Genomic DNA, 21,025 nt, shown 5'->3' with positions numbered 1-21,025 from the left:
AGGAAAAATCTAAAGCAGGAATAGGGTAAGAGAAACAGGACAACAAAAGGGGAAAAGTGAGGCAGAGAGTTTTGGCATAAAGGTAAATTGGAGGTAGAGTAAAAGGATGCTAAAGGAAACATGAAAATAGAATGTAGAACACTAATCCCAAAATATTCACCTTAACAAGACATGACCCAAAGGGAACAAAGCATGAATGTACTCACAGCACTGATAACGCCAATATAAGCAACCACCCGAGAAAAGATAATTGGGGGAGAGAAGAGAGAGCACAAATGATATCTAAGAGAGAGAAAAAAAGATAGGAGAGAAAAGAAAAAGGAGAATATATATTTATGGAGAAAACACCACAGAGCTATAGATAAACCAAACAAATACAAACACTCAGTAAAGAGGGTGGGGGCAGAATCTGTAGAGGCTGGGCTGATATACAGGAAATAAGGTTAAGAATTGGATAAATATGGGGAGGACCTCACTTCAGTATAGAGGAAGTACAAAAAGGATGAGTGGATAAGAAGAACTCTGCCCTTCCCGGCTGCAAACTGTCTCACCAGCTGAGGATCCTTCGCCAATTCGGGGTGGAAGTTATTTGTTTCAGCTGCTCATTCTATTTGCCCTGGGACAAGCCTTGGGACCTGTCTGCCTATTCTGCCGCCATCTTGTCTCTCCCCCATTCACCCAATCTTATATAGACAGAAGGGGAAAAAAATAATATATTTACAAAAAAATTGATTTAAAAAATCGTATAAAAATAGAAAATAACAAGTAAAAATAAAATAAAATTGAATGATGAAAAAATAATGTGAAAAGAAGTAGAAAATAAAGCAACAAACAAAAAAGGAAAACAAAGAAAAAAGCAAAAAAAGAGCAACAAACAAAAAAAAGGAAAACAAAGAAAAAAGCAAAAAGAGAGCTAACAAAATAATAATAATAAAATAAAAATGAAAAATTAAAATGTCATTCCTTTGGCTGGCTTAAGATCCCAGTTTTCTGGAATGTCTGTTTTTCTGTTGCTGGGACTGAAGGCCCCTCTAAAGGCCAGACCCTGTTAACTCCCAGGGAGTAATCAGATTTGTTTAGTCCTTCGTACCATTCAGGGTGGAATCTGGGTGTGGCTGTATTCCTTGTCTGGGGACTGGAGGGAGGAGTTATATCCTCAGGAGAAAATGGCTGCCCAGGTCCTGGTCTCAGGCGTGACTCAGCACTCAACTTGCTGCCACCTCTCCTGGACCCCCTTCTCTTCCTAGCCTCTCCCCAGATTCCACTCGTTCACACCTTCTCCCGCTCCTCAGCATGAGTGAGTGTTTGTCTCCGAAATGTCCTATGAACAGGGTTCAGTTAAAACAAACAAACAAACGCCGGCTGCAGAAACAGGAAGACTGAGTCTCTGTGAGCTCATCTCTTACTGTCACTGCATGGTCTGGTCAGCACTTCAGGCTGCCCCTTTTAGGCTCAGTCCTCCGTAATTATGGAACCCAGATCTCAAATCCCCCGGTGCCAACAGTCCTGCGGATCTCCTTTCCCCAGTCAGGGGCTGTGACTGTCCCAAGGGATGTGACTGGGTGCCACATGGTTTCCCTCTGACCCTCTGGGTTCAGAGATCTGGCAAACTTTCCTGCCCAGATCCCTGGTTTTTACCTTTCCAGGGGAACTCTGCCCTTCCCGGCTGCAAACTGTCTCACCAGCTGAGGATCCTTCGCCAATTTGGGGTGGATGTTATTTGTTTCAGCTTTTCATTCTATTTGCTCCGGGATAAGCCTTGGGACATGTATGCCTATTCTGCCGCCATCTTGTCTCACCCCCTGTTAACTCAATCTTATATAGACAATTCTTCATTCTAAAGCATCCTTTGATTATATAATTCCCCTTTTCAAAAATGTTCGGTAGCTATCTACCACTTAGAAGAGTAAGTTTAAATGCCTAAGTTGGATATTTAAGGCCCTTTGTAATTAGGCTGCAGCCTGCCTATCTACCTATCTTACTACTTTGCTAAATGAAACTTAAGACTCCAGGCTGTGGGCCTGACCCACTATTCTCTGAGTGCTTCATGGGCATTCTTGCCTCTGTGCCATTTCTCATCCTGTTCCCCTCTCCTAGAATACCACCCCTTACAACTCTGTTATCTGAATGCTGGACATTCTTTAAGGTCCAGCTAATAACCTACTTCCCTCTTCCAAAAAGCGTTCTCTGACAACTAAATTCCTTAGTGATCTTTGTACTATTTAATTTACATGTATTATCTATACCATGGTACTATTAGCTTTCTTTTATCTCTCTGGTACCTAAAGGGCAGGCAAATTTATAGCTCTTTTTTCCTTTAGCACCTAGCACAGCAATGTTCACACAGAAGACTCTCAAAAATGTTTGTGATCTGACTAGCAGATGTATACATAACTAACTTCATTTGTTATTATTAAAGCTATAGTATGATATTTATATTTATCCTCCTTATCATTCTTCAGCATGTTCAAAGCCCCCAAAGTTAATAAATATACGTTCAGAAAAAGATTAGCGCAATAGGTGTTGATAGGAACCACCTCTTAGCATTAAAAAATGGGTGGGATGATCACAGCAAAAAGGCAGTGAGGTATTTGGAAAGGAGTATGTTTAAAGAAAGAACAGCACTACTAAATAAAACCTGTACAGACATGACACATGAGAGATACTATGAAAGGGAAAAGCCAAGTCAGGTATGGTCTTTTGCTATTGGAAACAAAGATAAAATACAAAGAAAAGGTGAATTACAGCCAATGCTAGTGGCTGGTGAACTCTATATGGCAGGAGAAAAGAGGTGATAAAAGTTGTGAAAGCATGTAGTGAAGACCTGGGGCAGGGGGAGAATGGGTGTGGGTTGGAGGGGGTCAATGGGGAAGAAAAGCAGATATCTGTAATAGTTTCAACAATAAAGATAAATTTTTTAAAAAGTCGTGAAAGCTGGAGAAAGAAGGTAAACATAGCGATTCTAAACTGGTAATTTCTAGAACTCTTAAGATAAATATTGTTTTATTAATAGACAAATGACATGTTGTCATAAAGAGGAGAGAAGTAAAGCATAAAAATATGAACAATATTACTAACTTCATTTGAGAGGATCTATGCTACAAAGCTGGTAAATCTAGGAACTCAAACAACAAAATTGTAGAGCAATGTCTTCCCCCTAAAAATGTCCTTATTATAAGAAAAACATGTCAGAGGAGAAAAATGAAATGGGCAGTAGAGCAGGGAAAGAAGGGAGGGCAGAGGCATGGGAACAAGAGCCCATTAGATGTCCACCCACAAACCACCTGGAAGGGGCTAGTAACCGTCTACCCCAAAAGCATTGGGACAAGAGGGAAATTATTTCCTGTTATACTGTGACTTTTGTATTTGACTTTTATTGGAAGTCAGCACACATATGTGTATATCACTATGCTTTGATTCTGTATCATTATTTGCCAGTTATTTTTTGTACTTGAAAGTTTAAAATATTACAGTTTGGTCCAAGATACTTTCTGGAAAGGGTACAATTTGCAAAAAATTACAAAAATAAATACGTCTTTTTCAAGGTCAGTGTGGTAACTCAAACTATCATGCTAAATTGCTTAATCTCCCAAAATAACATACTTAGGGTCTCCCTTAAAGTACCAGGCGTTTAAAAGGCTTTAAGAGCTCAGAGAGGAGTTCCCACTAGAGGGCACTCTAACCATTTTATATCTGGCCAGGAGATAAAGCTTTACTACAGTCGTTCCGCGGGTTTGGCTGATTTGCATATTAGGCTTTTATTATATAGGATAAGTAGTTTCTTCCAGTTCCTAAAATAAAGATTTGTGCTTCATGTCTTTCCCCTGCCTTTTGCCTTCTCTTTTCCCTAGAGATACAATTAAAATGATTCATCTCAATAAAGGAATACATTGGTTGTGCCTGCTGCTGCTCTATCTACCAACATAAATATCCATCCTATCTCAGTGACATAGTCTTAAGACAAAAACACTGGCTATTACCTTCCTCAATATTATGCAGCTAACTGTAGGTAAATCAAGCTGGATACTAGTTTTCCTTTGCTACAGTCAGCCTCAGGCTCACAAACATAGGGTCCGAGAATATTCAAAATAACAGAATATAAGTAGTTATAGTTCTCTCTGGCTCTAATCTTTTACAGAATAGACTATTTCTTTTTTTCAATTTCCCAGCTTTCTCAAAATTTTCTCTTAAACAATCATAATTCACTTCTTGTTGCTTTCCCAGATTGCTAGATGGTTTTTTGTCAACAATGCTGAACTCACTGGCTGAAGATACTTCTGACAAATTATCTCTATGCAATATCCCTATTTCTTCTACCCTTGAGTAACACTCCACCTGAGGTCTTTTCAGGCCTGGTACCTACCAGGATGAAAGTATTTAGCTGAATGAAAGCTAGAACACATACACATTTCAAGTTCCTGAATTCTCCTATTATACTATATGCTGATTTAAAATAACAATGATAGTGATTAATAGACAATCAGAGCACCCAGCTGAAGTCCTGGCCTTTTTTTGTGTGTGTATTTTTTCCATTGATTTTGTTAGAGAGTGGGAGGAGAGAAGGGGGGGGGGAGAAACAGTGATGTGAGAGAGACACATCGATGGGTTGCTTCCCACATACACCCCGACAGGGGTGGGGAAACTGTAACCCAGGTACGTGCCTTTGACTGGGAATCGAACCTGTGACCCCTTGATTCTCGGGCCAACACTCTAATTGCTGAGTGAAACTGGTCAGGGCTGAAGTCCTAGTTTTAATGATGGGGAAGAGGGAGGGAATCCAAGCCCACCTCCCTACTGTTCAGACTCTAGGCTCTATTTTCTTTCCCCAGGTTCTGCTGGACTAGGGCAAAGAATAATTCCTTTGCTGATTTACTCCTGGCTAATTAGTATTTTGTTTTTGGTATTTCTAGCCTCAAAGTAATTCCCTTTTAGGACTGCTTATCCACACATTAAAAAAGAAGACAGTTGTAGATTTACCCAGCAGTTTCCGTTTGCTATAGGAGAAGTGAAATGGTGATAATGACTCTGACTTTGGAGTGTCATCCTGATGGTGTATGAGGAATGATTCTCCTAGGGCCCTTCAGTCCTTGTTATCTGAACAATTTAGAACTACTCCCTGTAATAAGATGACTAAAATCCACCTGGAAAACATGAATCATTTGTAACTTTTAGCTTTGGGGTGGTTCTTCAAAAGTTCATGAACCAGTAGTCTTATACCCCCTGATTACTTCAGCAGTGCACAAAGAATCTGGTCAACTCAACTTGCTGCTAGATTTTAAAAAATAAGAATACATTTATTAATCACCTAATATGTTTTTAAACATTATACTACTAAGGGCTTTTAGGTGTTATGAAGGGATTAGAACAGGGGTGGGCAAACTTTTTGACTCGAGGGCCACAATGGGTTCTTAAACTGGACTGGAGGGCCGGAACAAAAGCATGGATGGAGTGTTTGTGTGAACTAATATAAATTCAAAGTAAACATCATTACATAAAAGGGTACGGTCTTTTTTTTTCAATAGTTTTATTCATTTCAAACGGGCTGGATCTGGCCCGCGGGCCGTAGTTTGCTCATGGCTGGATTAGAAAGTATCTGTAAGCTGAATTATGCTGCTATTACTGTATATGTGAATTTTATTTTTTACTTTTTTAAATTCAGCTGTCAGTTCCTTCCATGACCTTGAGTTGGGGGCTTTTTTTTTTTTTTTTAATCCTCACCCAAGGATATATTTTCCATTGACTTTAAAAATATATATATTCTTATTGATTTCAGAGAGGAAGGGAGAGGGAGAGAGAGATAGAGTCATCAATGATGAGAGAGAATCATTGACTGGCTGCCTCCTGCATGCCCCCTGCTGGGGTTCGAGCCTGCAACCTGGGCATGTGCCCCTGAGCGGAATTGAACCTGGGACCCTTCAGTACACAGGCTGATGCTCTAGCCATACCAGCTCTATTGATTCTTTTAGAGAGAATGGAAAGGAGAGGGGGGAGAAGAGAGAGAGAGAGAGAGACATCGATGTGAGAGAAACACATCGATTGCCTGCCTCCTGCATGTGCCCTGATCAGGGACAGGGATGAAGCCTGCAACTGAGGTAGGTGCCCTTGACTGGAAATTGAACACGCGACCCTTCAGTCCACATGCTGATGCTCCGACCCATGAGTCAAACCGGCCAGGGCTATATGTGAATTATTAAATGATGATAATGATAATAGGTGAATAGCATTTCCCAATAGTTTACCAGGAAGGGTATCTAGACCAGAAAAGGTGAAAAGAACATAAAGTTGATCAGTTAAAAGAGGTAGAAGGAGCCAGCTGTGACATGCTCTTATATAAAATAAATCAAGAAATAACTTCTAAAGAAAGCAGGGAGAAAAAAAAAAGAAGAAAGTTGGGTTTGAATTCAAGAAAATTTGTCAAGATGTTCAAATCTAAGAGAGTCTTGATATATGCACTAATTGTTCCTTAACTGGAGCTTTCAAAAAGTAGCAATAAACATTTTTTACAATTCAATTATTTTTAATGAATCAACTGGACACAATTCTAAATTTGATCATATGAGAATGGAAGTTGTATTTGCTTGTGATACATGTGGTTTGCACTTACGTCACTATGACAAGAGTCAAATCCTAAGACTCAAATTTAACAAGTAAAACTGAAACTATCAAATGGTTATTTTAGAGGTATTTCTGAAGATCTAATTTACTGCTTAGGGACATATAAGATAAAGGCTTATGAAAAGGATTTGTGTGTGGGTATAAATGGCTGTGAATCATTGAATTTTACTTGTGGAAATAAAGGGTAAAGGAAAATGAAAAAATGAATAAAATGAGTGTGCTTTATAAAGCGTGTCATGAGGACCAGACAATTCTTAGCCTAGCCTCAGAGAAACTGCTCACATACTTACTTTCTCCACAAGGCAATAAATGACTGTGCGGACACAAATCCTGTCTTCTCTCCCCCTGCAGCCCTGAACATGGGAGCTTTCCAATAGAGAGGACAGCCACAGACCTGCAAATAAAACATAAATACAGTGTAAGCCAAGGGGCAGTGAAGAGATAATATGGCCAAAGAAAGGGCTTTTGTGGCTTTTACTCTTCAAGCCATAGTGGACAAAAGGGACCTTGGGGGAGCAAAACTGAGACAGAAGCACATTTCTCAGGTAGAGACAGGGGAAACAAAATAGAGGGATGTTTAATGAAGAAAATGGAATTCATTGACACCTTTTCTCTAAGTTCATTTATAGTGATGCTTCTTTCTCCGATCCTGACATTAAAGTAATCAGTCTTTCCCCTTCCTACCACTCTTACATCATATATTTTCTACCTTCTAGGAAGAAAAAGAAATGATTAAATGTCATGGTTGTGCATACCCTTCCTTCCTATGCAGAAAACTACAATCACCTTTATTACTTGGTCATTTGGTGTTAATACACTTCACTTCTGTCTCCCACTCTCTCCTTTGCATATTATGTTAGGCCCCACGTTCAAGAACAACCAGAAAAGCCTTGACTGCTCAAGAAAGTAGCTATAAATCTATTTGAATGGTTACAATTCAGGTAAAAGATAAAAGTTAAAAATCAAAATGCTACAGTTTATTTATGTATTAGAAGCTACAACAAATTATAAAAGCTACCACATATCATAAAAGCCTTAAGAACTGGGAATGAATACAAAGCAATTATAATACCCTAAAAAGATAATATTTTATTCCTCAATAAAAAGCTCTTTCAATTAGATCTCTAAATGTTACCAATTTTGTATACACATGTAAAACATATTCCCAAACCTGGAACTCTTCAAAGAGACACATCTTGCTATTAAAGAAATTCGTATTATTCATATTAGATGTAGGATCTGTTGAGCCTTCATCATTGAGTTTCTCCATTGGAGGTTGAGAAGATGTGAATCCACATTAGGTGAAGTTGTGCCTATTGTGAGGCCTTAGCACAAGGGGGAGCTCTACAGAAGACTGAAGACTAATCCCAGCCTGCGATTAGTTATGCTGAGAAAGCCCATGCCTGCTGGGTTCATGTCAGAGAGGAGGCTATGGAAGGTGAGATTCAAACAAGGGAGGTAAGTACAGGGCAGAAATAAGATGCTGCTCCTGCCAAGGCCACTAAAGCATGTTCTGCAAGCAGGAGGGAATTTAAGATTTCATAAGTCCAGAGTTCAAATACCTCCACTGAGGTCAAGAATGAGGGAAAAGTGTTGCTTAGCAACCAGATTGTTTATTGTATAAGTTATGATTGCCAAGGTCCAAAGCTCACAATTAATATATTTTGGGTTGTAAACTGTCAAATCCACTTTCCCCAATCCAAATCCTTTCATGCAAAATGGTGGTTTGCCAAGAAAATGCTCTCAGATGTGACAGGCAATTGGCAACTGCTGGGGAAGCTGAAAGAATAGCCTGTAGTAAGAAGGTGGGGTTGCAGAGCCACAAACAGCAAGTACACAGAGAGATTGGAACTGACTTGCCAAAGTTCTTGAAACTCGCACCATTAGTCATTCATGGATTTTTCAGAATTGGAAGGGACTAGGAATCTTTTAGCTCAACCTTGAGAAGTGGTCACCAGCCCAAGCTGAACCCTTCCAAAGGCTGTGTGCTTATCACCTCCCATGCGGCTATTTACATTTATTCCCTTGGACTCCTATTAAAATACATATATGTCAGCTTATAAGGAGTAATAAGCCACCGAGATTAACAAACATTTATTATGACCCAAAGGCAAAATCCTAACAGAGAAGGTAGAGAATGGATGTTTTAAAGTAGATTGAAAAGGGTTGACCTATTTTTCTCATAGTGGGGTATCCTGAGCAAACAAGTGTTAGGGTATCAGACCCCTGGAGAATATGCCACAGGAAAAAAATGGGAAGGGGCAGTGAATGGCAAGGACTATAGACATTGTACCTTGGCTATTAAAAAAAGAAGTATGGTTGGCCTGCATCTGCTTAAAAACAAAGAATTAAGATAAAGGTAATCAGGAGATTAATAAGAATCTAAAAAAGTAAATGATATTCATATGAGGGCAACAGAATACAGCCTTTTATAACAGAGGAGAGAACAAGCCAGGGTCAAGACTTTTTACAAAGGAAGAGGATGGATGACAAGTGGGGGAATACAGGGAGATACAGAAAATGAGTTTAGGAAACTTAGGTTTATAGGAGCAGGCAAGAGTCAATGTGGCAATCAAAGTCATTGGAACAAAGGAAACGTAACACCTATAATTTGATCTAAGAATGGCCTAACAACATAAAGAGCTGAAAGCAAGGTTGTCTAAATACACACAGGAAAATACAATCACCAATATTTGCTATGTTCTTTAACATTTTAAAATGTCTCCTCTTGTTACTTTGTTTGGTCCCCATGTTGAAGAGGGCAGTGTTTTTTTGTTTGTTTGTTTGTTTTTTAATCACCTGAGGATATTTTCCATTAATTTTTAGAGAGAATGGAAAGGAGGGGGAAAGACAGAGTAACACTGATGTAAGAGAGACACATGGATTGGTTGCCTCCCACACGCGCCTGATCAGGGCCAGGGATTGAGCCTGCAACCCAGGTATGTGCCCTTGACTGGAATCGAACTCCATCAATTGAGCCAAACCGGCTAGGGTGAGGGCAGGTATTTTTATCCCATTCTTCAGATGAAGAACTAAAGGTACAGAGGGTACTTTACAGGCCAGAGGTATGATGAGTCAAGATGATGCTACATCAGCCCAGCTGGTGTGGCTCAGTAGTTGAGTGTTGACCCATGAACCAGGAGGTTGAGGTTTGATTTCCGGTCAGGGCACATGCCTGGGTTATGGGCTCAATTCCCAGTAGGGGGCAGTCAGGAGGCAGGACATTCACTGCCCCTTTCTTGTCATTGATGTTTCTCTCTCTCTTTCTCTCCCTCTCCCTTCCTCTCTGAAATCAATAAAAACATATTTAAAGAGGAAAAAAAAGATGATGTTACAACAGCCAGAAGAGGAGCTGGAGGGCTTTGTATGGTTCAGAAAACAGTTACATTCTTTTCCCCCAACTTCCTGCTAGAGGCTCAGTCTCTGACAAATGCTTTTCCTACTGGTCCTCAGTTTCTGTTCCTGCACTGCCTTTGCCCCTCTTAGATTCATTCTCTCATTACTTCTCCATCATCACTTAAAGCTGTGGAAAGAAGTATACACTACACACTGAGCATTTAATCACAATGGGCATTAATCTCTCCAGCACTATTTGAGGTTCAAGGTGAATAAGCTAAACTTCACCAACAGATGCAGACTTTATGAACACAGAGATTTCTTTGCACTTAAAAAAACAGACCACAGCCTCTAAAGCTATACTTAAATGTCACTAAAAGTATATTGCAATTCAAGCTGGCCTTCCAAATAACTTTATAAACTACAAGAATCCATAAAAATGTTCATTTATTGCTCCAACCACCTCTCCCCTCAATCTCCCTTAAAGGTTATCTTTCTTCTCCTTTTCACATGACCACATCTTGTGAGAACACAAGCATAAAGAGTGCAAGGTATGCAGGTGCATAGTTCCAGAGAAGAGCAGTCAGCACAGTAAAGAATGGCTGAAAATAAGAATGGCTTAGTGAGTGCTAAGAGGACAGCCACAGCCAAGTAAAAGCTGGTTTTATGGGGATTAGCTAACTGGAAGACACGATTAAATAAATTTTTAAAATAGACAAAATCCAATAACATGCGCTGACACAATAATCCAAAACAAAACAATGCCAACCAATGCACTTGTGAGATTTTCTGAGGTCATTATACACACACACTCTCACTTTTATGTGCAATGTTATTTTTAACTTTTTAAGGTATGAGCAATTTACCTTGCTACCTCAACCGACAATTAAGGTCTAAGAGCAATGAACACCAATGGTTGGCACTCATATGTGGAATTTAGGGCTACAATCAAGTACAATTCAGACAAGTTAATCAGCCATGTATGTATATTGGCTACTGTGCCACATGATGATTACGTATAAAGAGCAAATTGTTATGTAAATGACTGTTTACTAAACAAAATAGTTTTCTAGCTTTTTAAACTTTTCTATGCTGTCAGCTTTAACACTGGCAGTTTTCCTGACATACAGATTGATCCTCACTGCCTATAAATAGCAAAGTCCTTCTTCTGACTCCCCAGCATGCACAGACCTATCCTTGACTTGATTATACTCTTTCCTGTACCTCCCTTGACCAACTTAGGCTTTCTGCTCTCTCCTCTGAATCTGTTGAGTGCTAGAGGGCCACTGAACCGTTGAGTAGGGGCAGAAAGGCCAAAACAGGTTCCTCAGTCAAGGGTTGGGAATATTCAGAGGAGGAAGGTCAACCCAGAAGACCTGAATTCAAGACAGAGTAGGGAACAGGTCTCTGACAGTAAGGCGCTAATCACCTGGACTGGCTCTCTCTCCAGGTGTGGTGAGCCCAGCACAGCACCAGGGAACAACTATGTCCCTTAATCTACACAGTCTCTCCTGGTTTGCCTGTCTGAAGCAGTCCAGGAAAAACGCCTGTCTCTCTCACACACTGTTGCCATGTTAGAAATACCGTTTGGCATTTATTTGGTTAACATGTTATCTCCAGATGTAGTCTTCATTCATCCTTGCCAAATTCTATCTTTTGGGTTTAGATTCATATTTCTAGCCCATTTAGATAATTCACCATTTTGGTTCCTACAACAGCTATTTCTCAAAGCTTCAGGTAAGAAAATGCCAATGCCCTGAAAGAAGTAATAATTTATTAGGGTGGCTATAACTGGAAGTTAGCTAATGGTATGTTAGCCTATGTTCAGGTGAGATAACATGGCAGAAATAACACAGTGCTAGGAGTTAGAGGACTTGTCTCCTGACATGCACCAATTAATTCTGACTTTAGGTAAGTACTGCGGGACTTCAGTTTCCTCATATGTAAAAGAGAGTGAAAACCGGTGAGCTCTTATTTCTGGAATGAGTCTGTTTTTCATTAGAAACAGCTAAGGGATCAACAAATAACTTCTAAGATTAGGAGTGAAGAAAGGGGGAATGAAATAATTCCTTTTCATTTATCTTAAAATCACTCTATTTGCAAAGTATTTAACAGCAGTAACAAATGTTCTAAAGTTAGAGGTAGGGGAGAAAACAGGGCACGACAGGAGTGGGGATTCCAAAGACATACTGGAAGCTTGGTCTTACAGGATAGGTGACATGGGGGTTGGCAAGAGTGAAAACCCATTTTGGAGGGGAGAACTGAGAGCCCAAATGCAGAGATGTGCCTTGGGAGGGCAAGTGGGTCAGACTCACACGCACAACAGTAGTTTGGGTTTTATCCTCAATATCAGTTTTCAAACTTTTAAATATTATTCTTAAGAGCAGGGGAAATCATTCCCAGTGTAAGTGTGCATGGGGTCTTGGGAGCTCCCACTTGGTCTCCTACTTGTCCACATGCAGCTCTTAGCCTACCAAACCCCTCTGTCTCTTGAAGCACAGCCTGAAATCACTGCTAAATTCCCAGGCATGATCTGACTCTCCAACATATGTGCATGATAAAAATAAAACCCAACCAAAAGAAAGCACTGCTATGAGTGGTAGGAATCCCTGAATATTGCTGAGCTGGGAAATGGCATGATCAAATATAATGTGATGGTCATGCTCAGTAGTAACTGTTCTAGGAGAAGGATAGAGGCATATAATCCAGTTACTAAAAATTTTATAGTAGTCCTGGCATTAGGAGCTAAGAACTTAAAAGCAGTTGGATATACTGGAAAGTATCAAAGACTTGCTTCTTAGGAAAAATCCATTTATTTCTGAGTAGAATTACAGTGTTGAGCTGGCCTAGTTGTTCCTGGTCTGGCTTTAGGACAAAGAGTTATGATTATTGGGTGAGAACAAAAAATAAGATTTGTATTCAACACAAGAGACATATGTCTAACAAGTAAGGCTATATTTAATGATGAAATAGGTTGCTTGGTAAAATAGTGAGTTTCCTGTCACTGAAAGCATTCAAACAGAGAATTTGTATGTCAGTGATATCATGGATGCAATTCCTATATTAAATGAGAAGCTGGACTAGAAGTCCACTAAGGTTTTCTTCAAACTTAACAGTTCCATGTAATAGGACCATAGCTAAAGATATATCAGGATCAAACACATTTTTTCAACATGTGAAGAAAAGCCCTATGCATGCTTAAAAGCAAAGAGCAAAGAGGCAGTGAAGAGAGGGAGATTGGAACTGCTAGGGTAAGGGCAAATATACATCACTTAGTAGTTGTATTACCTTGGCAATTTTCCCCATTTCATAAATATCTGCTTTCTGATCTTCAATATCCATGAAAGTAGCTTCAATCCTGCTTAGAATCTGCTCATGGTTACTGCAGGCATCTGGGAGTCCTTCAGGAAAGTAGAACTGTGGAATGTTTATGGACAATGGTGCGTTCACAACCTTATTCACATGAGGAACAGGAGAGAGAGGCTGGGGAATACTTGGAAAGGTGGCTGGAGGTGGCAAGGGGGTTCCAGGCTTCTTTTCTGGTTTATTTTGAATCTGGAAGGAAAATCTGAGTTTGAGACACATAAATTATAAACAGCATATATTTCTTGAAAGTTCTCACCAGTAATAAGAGGTTAGGTATACATAAGCCACAATTAGAGACAGCAGAGATTAAGAGCTCACTCTATTCTAGAGGGTGGCAAGCATGTTTCTAGGGAATGCTTATCCATACTAAATATATTAATACATCAACCATATGTCAATACCTGAGTTTATATAAATTAATGCTTAAAAATCCTATATTTTCCATAAATTATATGGCAGGCATCTTTTTAAAATATTTTTTTTTTATTGATTTCAGAGAGGAAGGGAGAAGGCTAGAGAGAAAGACACATCAATGAGAGAGAATCATTGATTGGCTGCCTCCTACACACCCCACACTGGAGATAGAGCCCACAACCTGGGCATATACCATGTTCGGGAATCGAACTGTGACTTCCTGATTCATAGGTCAACGCTCAAACACTGAGCCATGCCAGCCAGGCTATGGCAGACATTTGAGAGCAATGCCAGCTGACATATTAAGAATCTCAAAGTGTATTCTTAGTCTTTAGAATTGGATTAGTAAATTCTTTTTGAAGACTGTTCTTGGTCTTTTAGTGCATTTCTCTCCTTTACTAGGCAGAATAAATTTTTAATTATGTAGATCTAAAATCTATTGGAGGGAGTGTCCTTTCACTTTCTTCTCTAGTTTAAATTTGTCTAGGTAGAATCACTGCCAGCCCTGATGCAGAGAAAGTCTTTGTTAAGAAAATTAAAGCATTTTTTTCTTGTATTTTATTTATTTATTGCTTAAAGTATCACAAAGGGTATTACATGTGTCCATTTTTTCCCCCCGCCCTTGACAATCCCCTGGCCTCCCCTACTCCCCAGTGTCTTATGTCCATTGGTTAAGAAAATGAAAGCATTTTTGTTTTGGAATGTCTTCTACCAGGCCAATTTACTTGCCACTAGAGGTATGCCATTTTTTTCCCAAGATACAAATTGCTCTCATTTTTGGTACATTCTAATAGGCAAGGATCATGGTCATTAATTTCATCACAGCCAAACTTCCTTTACTGTTTATTAACTCATTTATACGTTATATACTTTACAGCAAGGACAGTATAAAAAGGGGGTGGAGAGAAATAGGGAGATGAAGATTATCCATTTAATTAGAGAAGTTTATTTTATCAATGAAGACTAAATTTAGTTCAGAGAGTCCTAGAAGAGAAAGCAAAAAGATCCCATGAAGATTTTCAGAGTTTAAGTTTCTACTCTTAATTTTGACTGACACTGTATTAGATGCCGTATAAATATAAAAGATGGCATGATTGTTGACCAACTAGATTTTAAATTCACTGTGAACACCAAGTATTGCTTGAGTGTTTTCCCTTAAATTATCCTAATGCCATTCCTAAAGTTTGAATAATAACTTATCTGTAAGTGGATCTGACTATCATATTTCCTTTTGACATAAAGGCTTATAACATGATATTTAGATTCAGGACAAAAATCTTTGTTAACTTTGAAAAACATGAGTATTATAGGAAGATTCATTCACATAAATACATGATGAATAAGATTGAACCTCCTTTTGTCTTGGGCGGGGGGAAAAAATGGACACATATGTAATACCCTTTATAATAAAAAATAAAATTAAAAAAAAAAGAATTTCTTAGAAGGACTACAAAAAAAAAAGATATTTCTATCTCCCTTTCCTCCCTGAAATCAATAAAGACATATTTAAAAGATAAATAAAAAAAAAAGATTGAACCTCCTTTTTTGTTATACCTGACCCATTTCTCATGTTAATACCTGATATTAATACAAAGAGTGGAGTCTACTCATATATTATAATACTACTGGGGCTATGAAGGCCAGTTGGTCACACCGAGCCACTGCTGCACTATCAGGATGTCAGCCATGTAAAGAAGAAGTCTAGGAAGAAATTGCATAGAGGGAAGTGGTACCAATGAAAGATGAAAAACTTAACAGAAAACAGTGATGGCTTACTAGCCCTATGACCTCAGGAAAGTTACATAATCTTTCAGAATTTCAGTAATAAAACAAATTAAAATCCTTACTTCTTAGGATATTGTGAGGATTAAAGGAAATTACAGGAGTAAAAAGCAAGGACATTACACAGGTAAAAGGTTCAAAACAGTGCTGGGTACGATATGTCCTTATTTAAGGTAAAGGGTGGGGAATCTTAAAACATTAAACATAACCTGGCATGGTTCTGCAGATTCAATAATAAATAAAATAATCACATTTATAAAGAATTTAAACTTTACAAACCACTTCTGATTTAACAAACTGATAATCTATTCTAAGTAAACATTTCTCTCTGCCTTGGTGCTAAATCTGCAAATATTACATAGTCTTGAGTCAATGACAATAGAAATTGTTCTTAAACTTCTAAAATAAGGCATGTAATTCTTCAGGTCTTTACCTAGGTTACTTATATTAGTGTTATTGCCTTTCTATTATTCTATGCTAAAAAAGATTTGTGAGACAAGTATACAATCATCAAAATTATTTTTTGGTTTCCCCAAAATGTTTCCCATGTGTGACATCCAGAGCAGTTATAACTGTAGGATTAAGACCACTGGTGCCAGTGAGGATGAAACCCAATAGTCTAATGAACACATGCTAGTGGGGAAGATTTAAAGGAAAGCCTTCAATGTTGACTCTACTCTTTTACTCTGATAGAAATAAGTGACATTCAGAACAAACCCTGGCTATCTGTCAAAGTTTTTATTTGAAAGAGAAAATATTTGATTATGTAATAGTCTATTTTACTTTCCTTAAGTGTACCTCTTAACACAGAGAAATTTATGGATAGGCAACTATTTATCAATTCATTGGTTGATACACATTTAATAATAGTGATGTTAATATTTAAAAGGGAAAATATAAAGAATGCATATTGTGAACTTTTGGTTGTATCAATTTACTTTCCATTGAATTTAAACTTTAATGTAGTTTAATAAAACTGACTTTTTACTAACATTATAAAACAAAACACAGTAATATAAATTTTGCCAGATTTACCAGCAAGTTTAGCATCTGCTCACTTTCAATAAAATTGTTTCACTCAGATCTAGGAACAGCACTAAAACAGAATTAGCTGGGTAAAAGTATCTCAATTCTCCATTTCAGTTTTTCCCTTTATAAACACAGTATCATTTAGAGATTTCTTCTGAATAGTATCCTTATAACATTATATCACTGTAGCATTTCCAATATTTGATAATTTTTGAGCTATTAAAAAACACCTTCCAGTCAAATAATATGGTCCAATCAAATAATTTGAAATTACTCTGGGTCAGAATAACTATGAAACTATGGTTTGTTGCTGGGTTCTGGATGGCCATCATTTGTATGGCCCTTGATTTGTACTGTAGTCAGTGTTAGGTACTTGTTTGGTGAGGCACTGGCCATAACAGTGTAAGCAAGTTAGCAAGGGCTCTGCAAAGTAGTCATTGCGGGCAGAAATGATTCAATCTCACAGCTTGCTGAGGGGGACATTCTTTCACCACCCAGAAGTTAATTGCCACCCTTTATTACTCTTTAATAAAAGTGATGTTAACATTTAAAAGGGAAAATATTATACACACAATTGTCTAAATATAAAACTAGTTCTTCCTTCAAAGAAAAAAAGGATTAACAGGATCTATACTTAAAAAAATATTCATTACAGATGTATGCTATTCAAACATAGCCTATTGATTCAAAGTATATACAGGACTTTTAACACAGAAATTCTACCCGCCCCCCCAAATTGTAAAATATGTGTTAAGTTGTATTTATTCTAAAACCAATTCCCTCTCTACAGAGAAAAATGTGAGTACTGTACTCAGGTCCAGAAGGTCTATTTTTAAACCTGTTGGAATCTCTCTACAAATAGCTTTCTGTAAATAGCTGAATAGAGCACACAGATTAATTCCTTGATCTAATATCAAGTGAGCTGTAAATTACTTGTAAGTTAGTTCATTGGGTGGTTTTATTAGTAATGAAAATATTTTAAAAGAAACACCCAAGTTTCAAACCTGTGTCTGCTGAAATAACTTTAGCCGCTTCTTAAAACGTGACGGGAGAACAAAATCACAGCCCCTTGCCAGAAAAGCTAACTCTCCCCTTAAATCCGGATCCCTTCGTAGAGATGTTTCCTTGATCATCATTTTTGAAAAGTGGATGTTTACTTTGCAACTGTCCAGCACACTTCTGAAGATAGTCAGGTTTAATACGCTGTCAATCTTGTCAGGTAGAAAGGTATTTTTTTCTTCTTATCTTCCAAAGAAATTAAGCTCAAGCATTGTGCTCTCCCAGCCTCCAGAGACCACAATCCATGCTTGTACTGACATGCAGCTGGTTCCCAAATACAGCCTGTGGCTCCCAATACCTGCTCATAATTTTCAAGTTAGAAATAAGAACTGTAATGGGCCTGTTGCTCCTGGTAGGTAGCTTTATGTCAAATTGACCTGCACATGGTGAGAATACGGAGCCTTATGGGAAAGGAAGCACCCACTACTCTGAGCGCCAAAGTTAGAAACATTACAGTGGACCTAAAAATAGCGACTTCTCAGATAATGCTAACTTTTTAAACCCAGAGTATGTGAGGTGTCAATTCAGACAGTTTCTCCTCAAACTAGAAGAGAAAGAACATTTTTGATTTTGCTATTTAATATTTTATGAAAGAACAAGCTGCACTTCAAACTTGAAACTATTATTTTAAGAATAGTTTATTTCTTATTTGAAGGGAAGCAAATATCCAAAACTCTCTAGTTATATCCAGTCAAAATATGGAGAAAAACAAAATTTCATCCTCAAATGGTAACATACAAAGATATTCCTTGGTGTCAGATCTAAAAATAATATCCTTTTTGTTTGTTTACAGATGACTATGTTAATCATCAAAAATACTTTTTGGAAGTGATTCTAGATCAGGATACATTTGAAAATATATTGTCAAAGTGTTAGTTAGGAAAGTGGAACAATTGATGCCATAAGAAAGCAGCTTTCGATACATATAAATGAGTGCAATTTAGCTACCATTAAGGTACAAAAGCTGATCAAATAGCAATGACATATTACATTTTTTTAACCTTTTTTGTTCCTTTTAAACTGAGCAACTCACTTGGTTGCTTTTTTGACAATATTACATTTTTAATTTGTGGCTGTTTTCCCCTTCAATGGGCTTTAAACAAATCATCTCAGATTTTTAAAATATTCTATTATTTTTTATCATATATTAAAGTTCTGCCTTGTAGAGTTATTTACAAGAGATGCTTCAAGTACTCTCTCATGTTTAACATTTAGACTTCAATATTTATTTTTGATCAACCACATTATTCAGTCAATATTTATTTTCTACTTCTAGAAAATATAAACCAAATAGCATTACCAAGTAAACCCCCAAACCCAAAACATCTCACAACTCCATTCTATTGAACCTTTGTCTAATTTAGAAGGAATTAAATTCAATTGTTTCCCACAACTTAAGTTAGCTTTTTTTCTTGATTTCCTTTCAAGACATTCTGACAACACTTTATAATGTATACATTTGGCTTATATATTTAAACCTGAGGTTTTCAAATTTCTTTTTCCTTTTTAAGGTATGTAATTCTCCACTCAAACAAAATCTTACCTGAAAGCTTCCAATATATACTACGGTTGAAAAAGGATTACAATGGAAACCACTGGCTAATGCTTCAATGCCTCCCCCCCCGCCCCCCCCGCCCCCAATTTTCTCTCACTGGGCTTAAATGTTCACTCTTTGAGCTAGGTATCTTTCCTGTTTTTTTCCTTACAGTTTTGCCTAGAAATCTATTTTCCTCCTTCATTATTTACTTCCAAATTAAAACACCAAAAAAAATTTGTTATGAATGCCACTAGGACTTTTGGCTTATGACGTAATTAATGCTTTTTCAGTTAAAGCACACCCGCTTCTTCCCAACACCAACCTGTGGCTTCAGGGGGTGACTTTTCATCCCCCTCCTGACAAAGTAGATTAGTGATTGCCAGGGGCTAAGGGATTTATAAACTGCTAATAAATACAGGTTTGAAGGTAGAGGTGGTGAAAATGTTTTGGAATTACATAGTGCTGATGGTTGCATAATCTTGTTGAAAATACTAGAAACCAAAAAATTGTGTACTTTAAAAGTGTGAATTGTATACTATGTGAATTATATCTCAATTTTAAAAAGCCTTTCTTACCTTGGCTCTGTTAGAGTAGATTAAAAAAATCACACGGAATTACAGACTTTGTTTAAAATATCATTGTAAATAAGCTTTGAGAAGAAAAAGATTACAAGCTAATTAATCTTTATCCTAAACTTTACCATCCTTCTCTTTATGCTCTAACCTGGTGTTTTTTAAAAAAATGTTTAATTAATAGCTTGTTTTGTGTTATTAATGTTATTTTACTCTTACAATGATACACTGGAGTAGGGGGAGAAGGCCATGTGGTGGTGTTTATCTGGTTTCTTTGCTCCTGGCCTAATCCTTGAGGCTTACTGGTAACTTCACTGGTTGCAGCAAAACAGATCTAATAAGCAGTTCTGTGTCTTGCTTCAATTACCTCCAAATGATAGGAACACATTTCATGACTAATAACAGAAAGAATCCATAAATCTAGTATTTTTGTTTTTGCCTCTCAGTGTTCCTAAAACTTGGGGATAGATGTTCTAGCAGGTATGATGATCTGTGCATTGATAATGAAGCAGCAGCAATATGATTGCTTTATGGTAGCCTATTGTAATCAATACAACTGTTTCACAATAGCATAGACTATACACTAATGAATGGTTATAAAATTTTTATGGCAAACAGTATTATAGTCATATTCATAATACAGCATTGGAAACACTGTTTATTTCTAGAAAAACCACTTACTTGTAATGATAGGCTGATACCCAATTTCTCCAATTATTAGAGAGGTATACTGTATGGTAATGTAATTTTTTTGAAAGCAAAGTTACAAAACAGTTAGAAAGTGAACACATTATTTTATATTAAATATTACTCACTTTATACCTATGTAAGGTAGGCTATCCACTGCCATACAAATCTTGCACATGATGTTCTACATGATGAATACTTAAGCAATGATGATGACACAAAAATGTCTCATACAGTTGTTGCCGTAGTTATTAGATTTTCAACGAAGACACATTATACACAACAAAACATTTAATGACTCTATGATGAGTGAATATTTAGTGTTCATTTAGTGGACTTGGATCATCATAAAGTGCCGGGGTCCAACCCCAGCAGGTCCAGGGGTCCCCAAAGGTGTGGACGGAGTCGGCGAAGACAGAATGACACGGAGACAGCGTTCAGTTGATCAGCAGCCTTGCCAGGATCTCTAGCCACAATCTCCAGCCAAGTTCTGTGTCCATGTTCTCTTGCTAGGTTCACCAGCCTGGTTTTCCAGGTTCTCCAGCCATGTTCTGTAGCCATGTTCACTTGCTAGGTTCTCCAGCCAGGTTCTGTCCAGGTTCTCCAGCCAGGTTCAGTCACCAGGTTC

At 37.8% G+C, this 21,025-nt stretch overlaps 1 protein-coding gene across 2 annotated transcripts in view; it reads right to left on the bottom strand.

The window, feature by feature from the left end:
- The window catches only part of PPP2R3A (protein phosphatase 2 regulatory subunit B'', alpha), a 117,834-nt gene that overhangs the window by 80,061 nt on the left and 16,748 nt on the right, over positions 1-21,025 (bottom strand). For both annotated transcript variants that reach the window (XM_006759809.2, XM_006759810.2), the window contains exons 3-4: positions 13,240-13,506; positions 6,906-7,009 (exon numbers count right to left, since the gene is read on the bottom strand). In XM_006759809.2, coding sequence (XP_006759872.1) covers positions 6,906-7,009; positions 13,240-13,506 — 371 coding nt within the window. The remainder of the gene's footprint in view (positions 1-6,905; positions 7,010-13,239; positions 13,507-21,025) is intronic.

The sequence above is a fragment of the Myotis davidii genome, unplaced genomic scaffold (assembly GCF_000327345.1).
Source record: "Myotis davidii unplaced genomic scaffold, ASM32734v1 scaffold415, whole genome shotgun sequence".
NCBI classification, from domain to species: domain Eukaryota; kingdom Metazoa; phylum Chordata; class Mammalia; order Chiroptera; family Vespertilionidae; genus Myotis; species Myotis davidii.
This window is presented reverse-complemented; position numbering and strand designations above follow the sequence as displayed.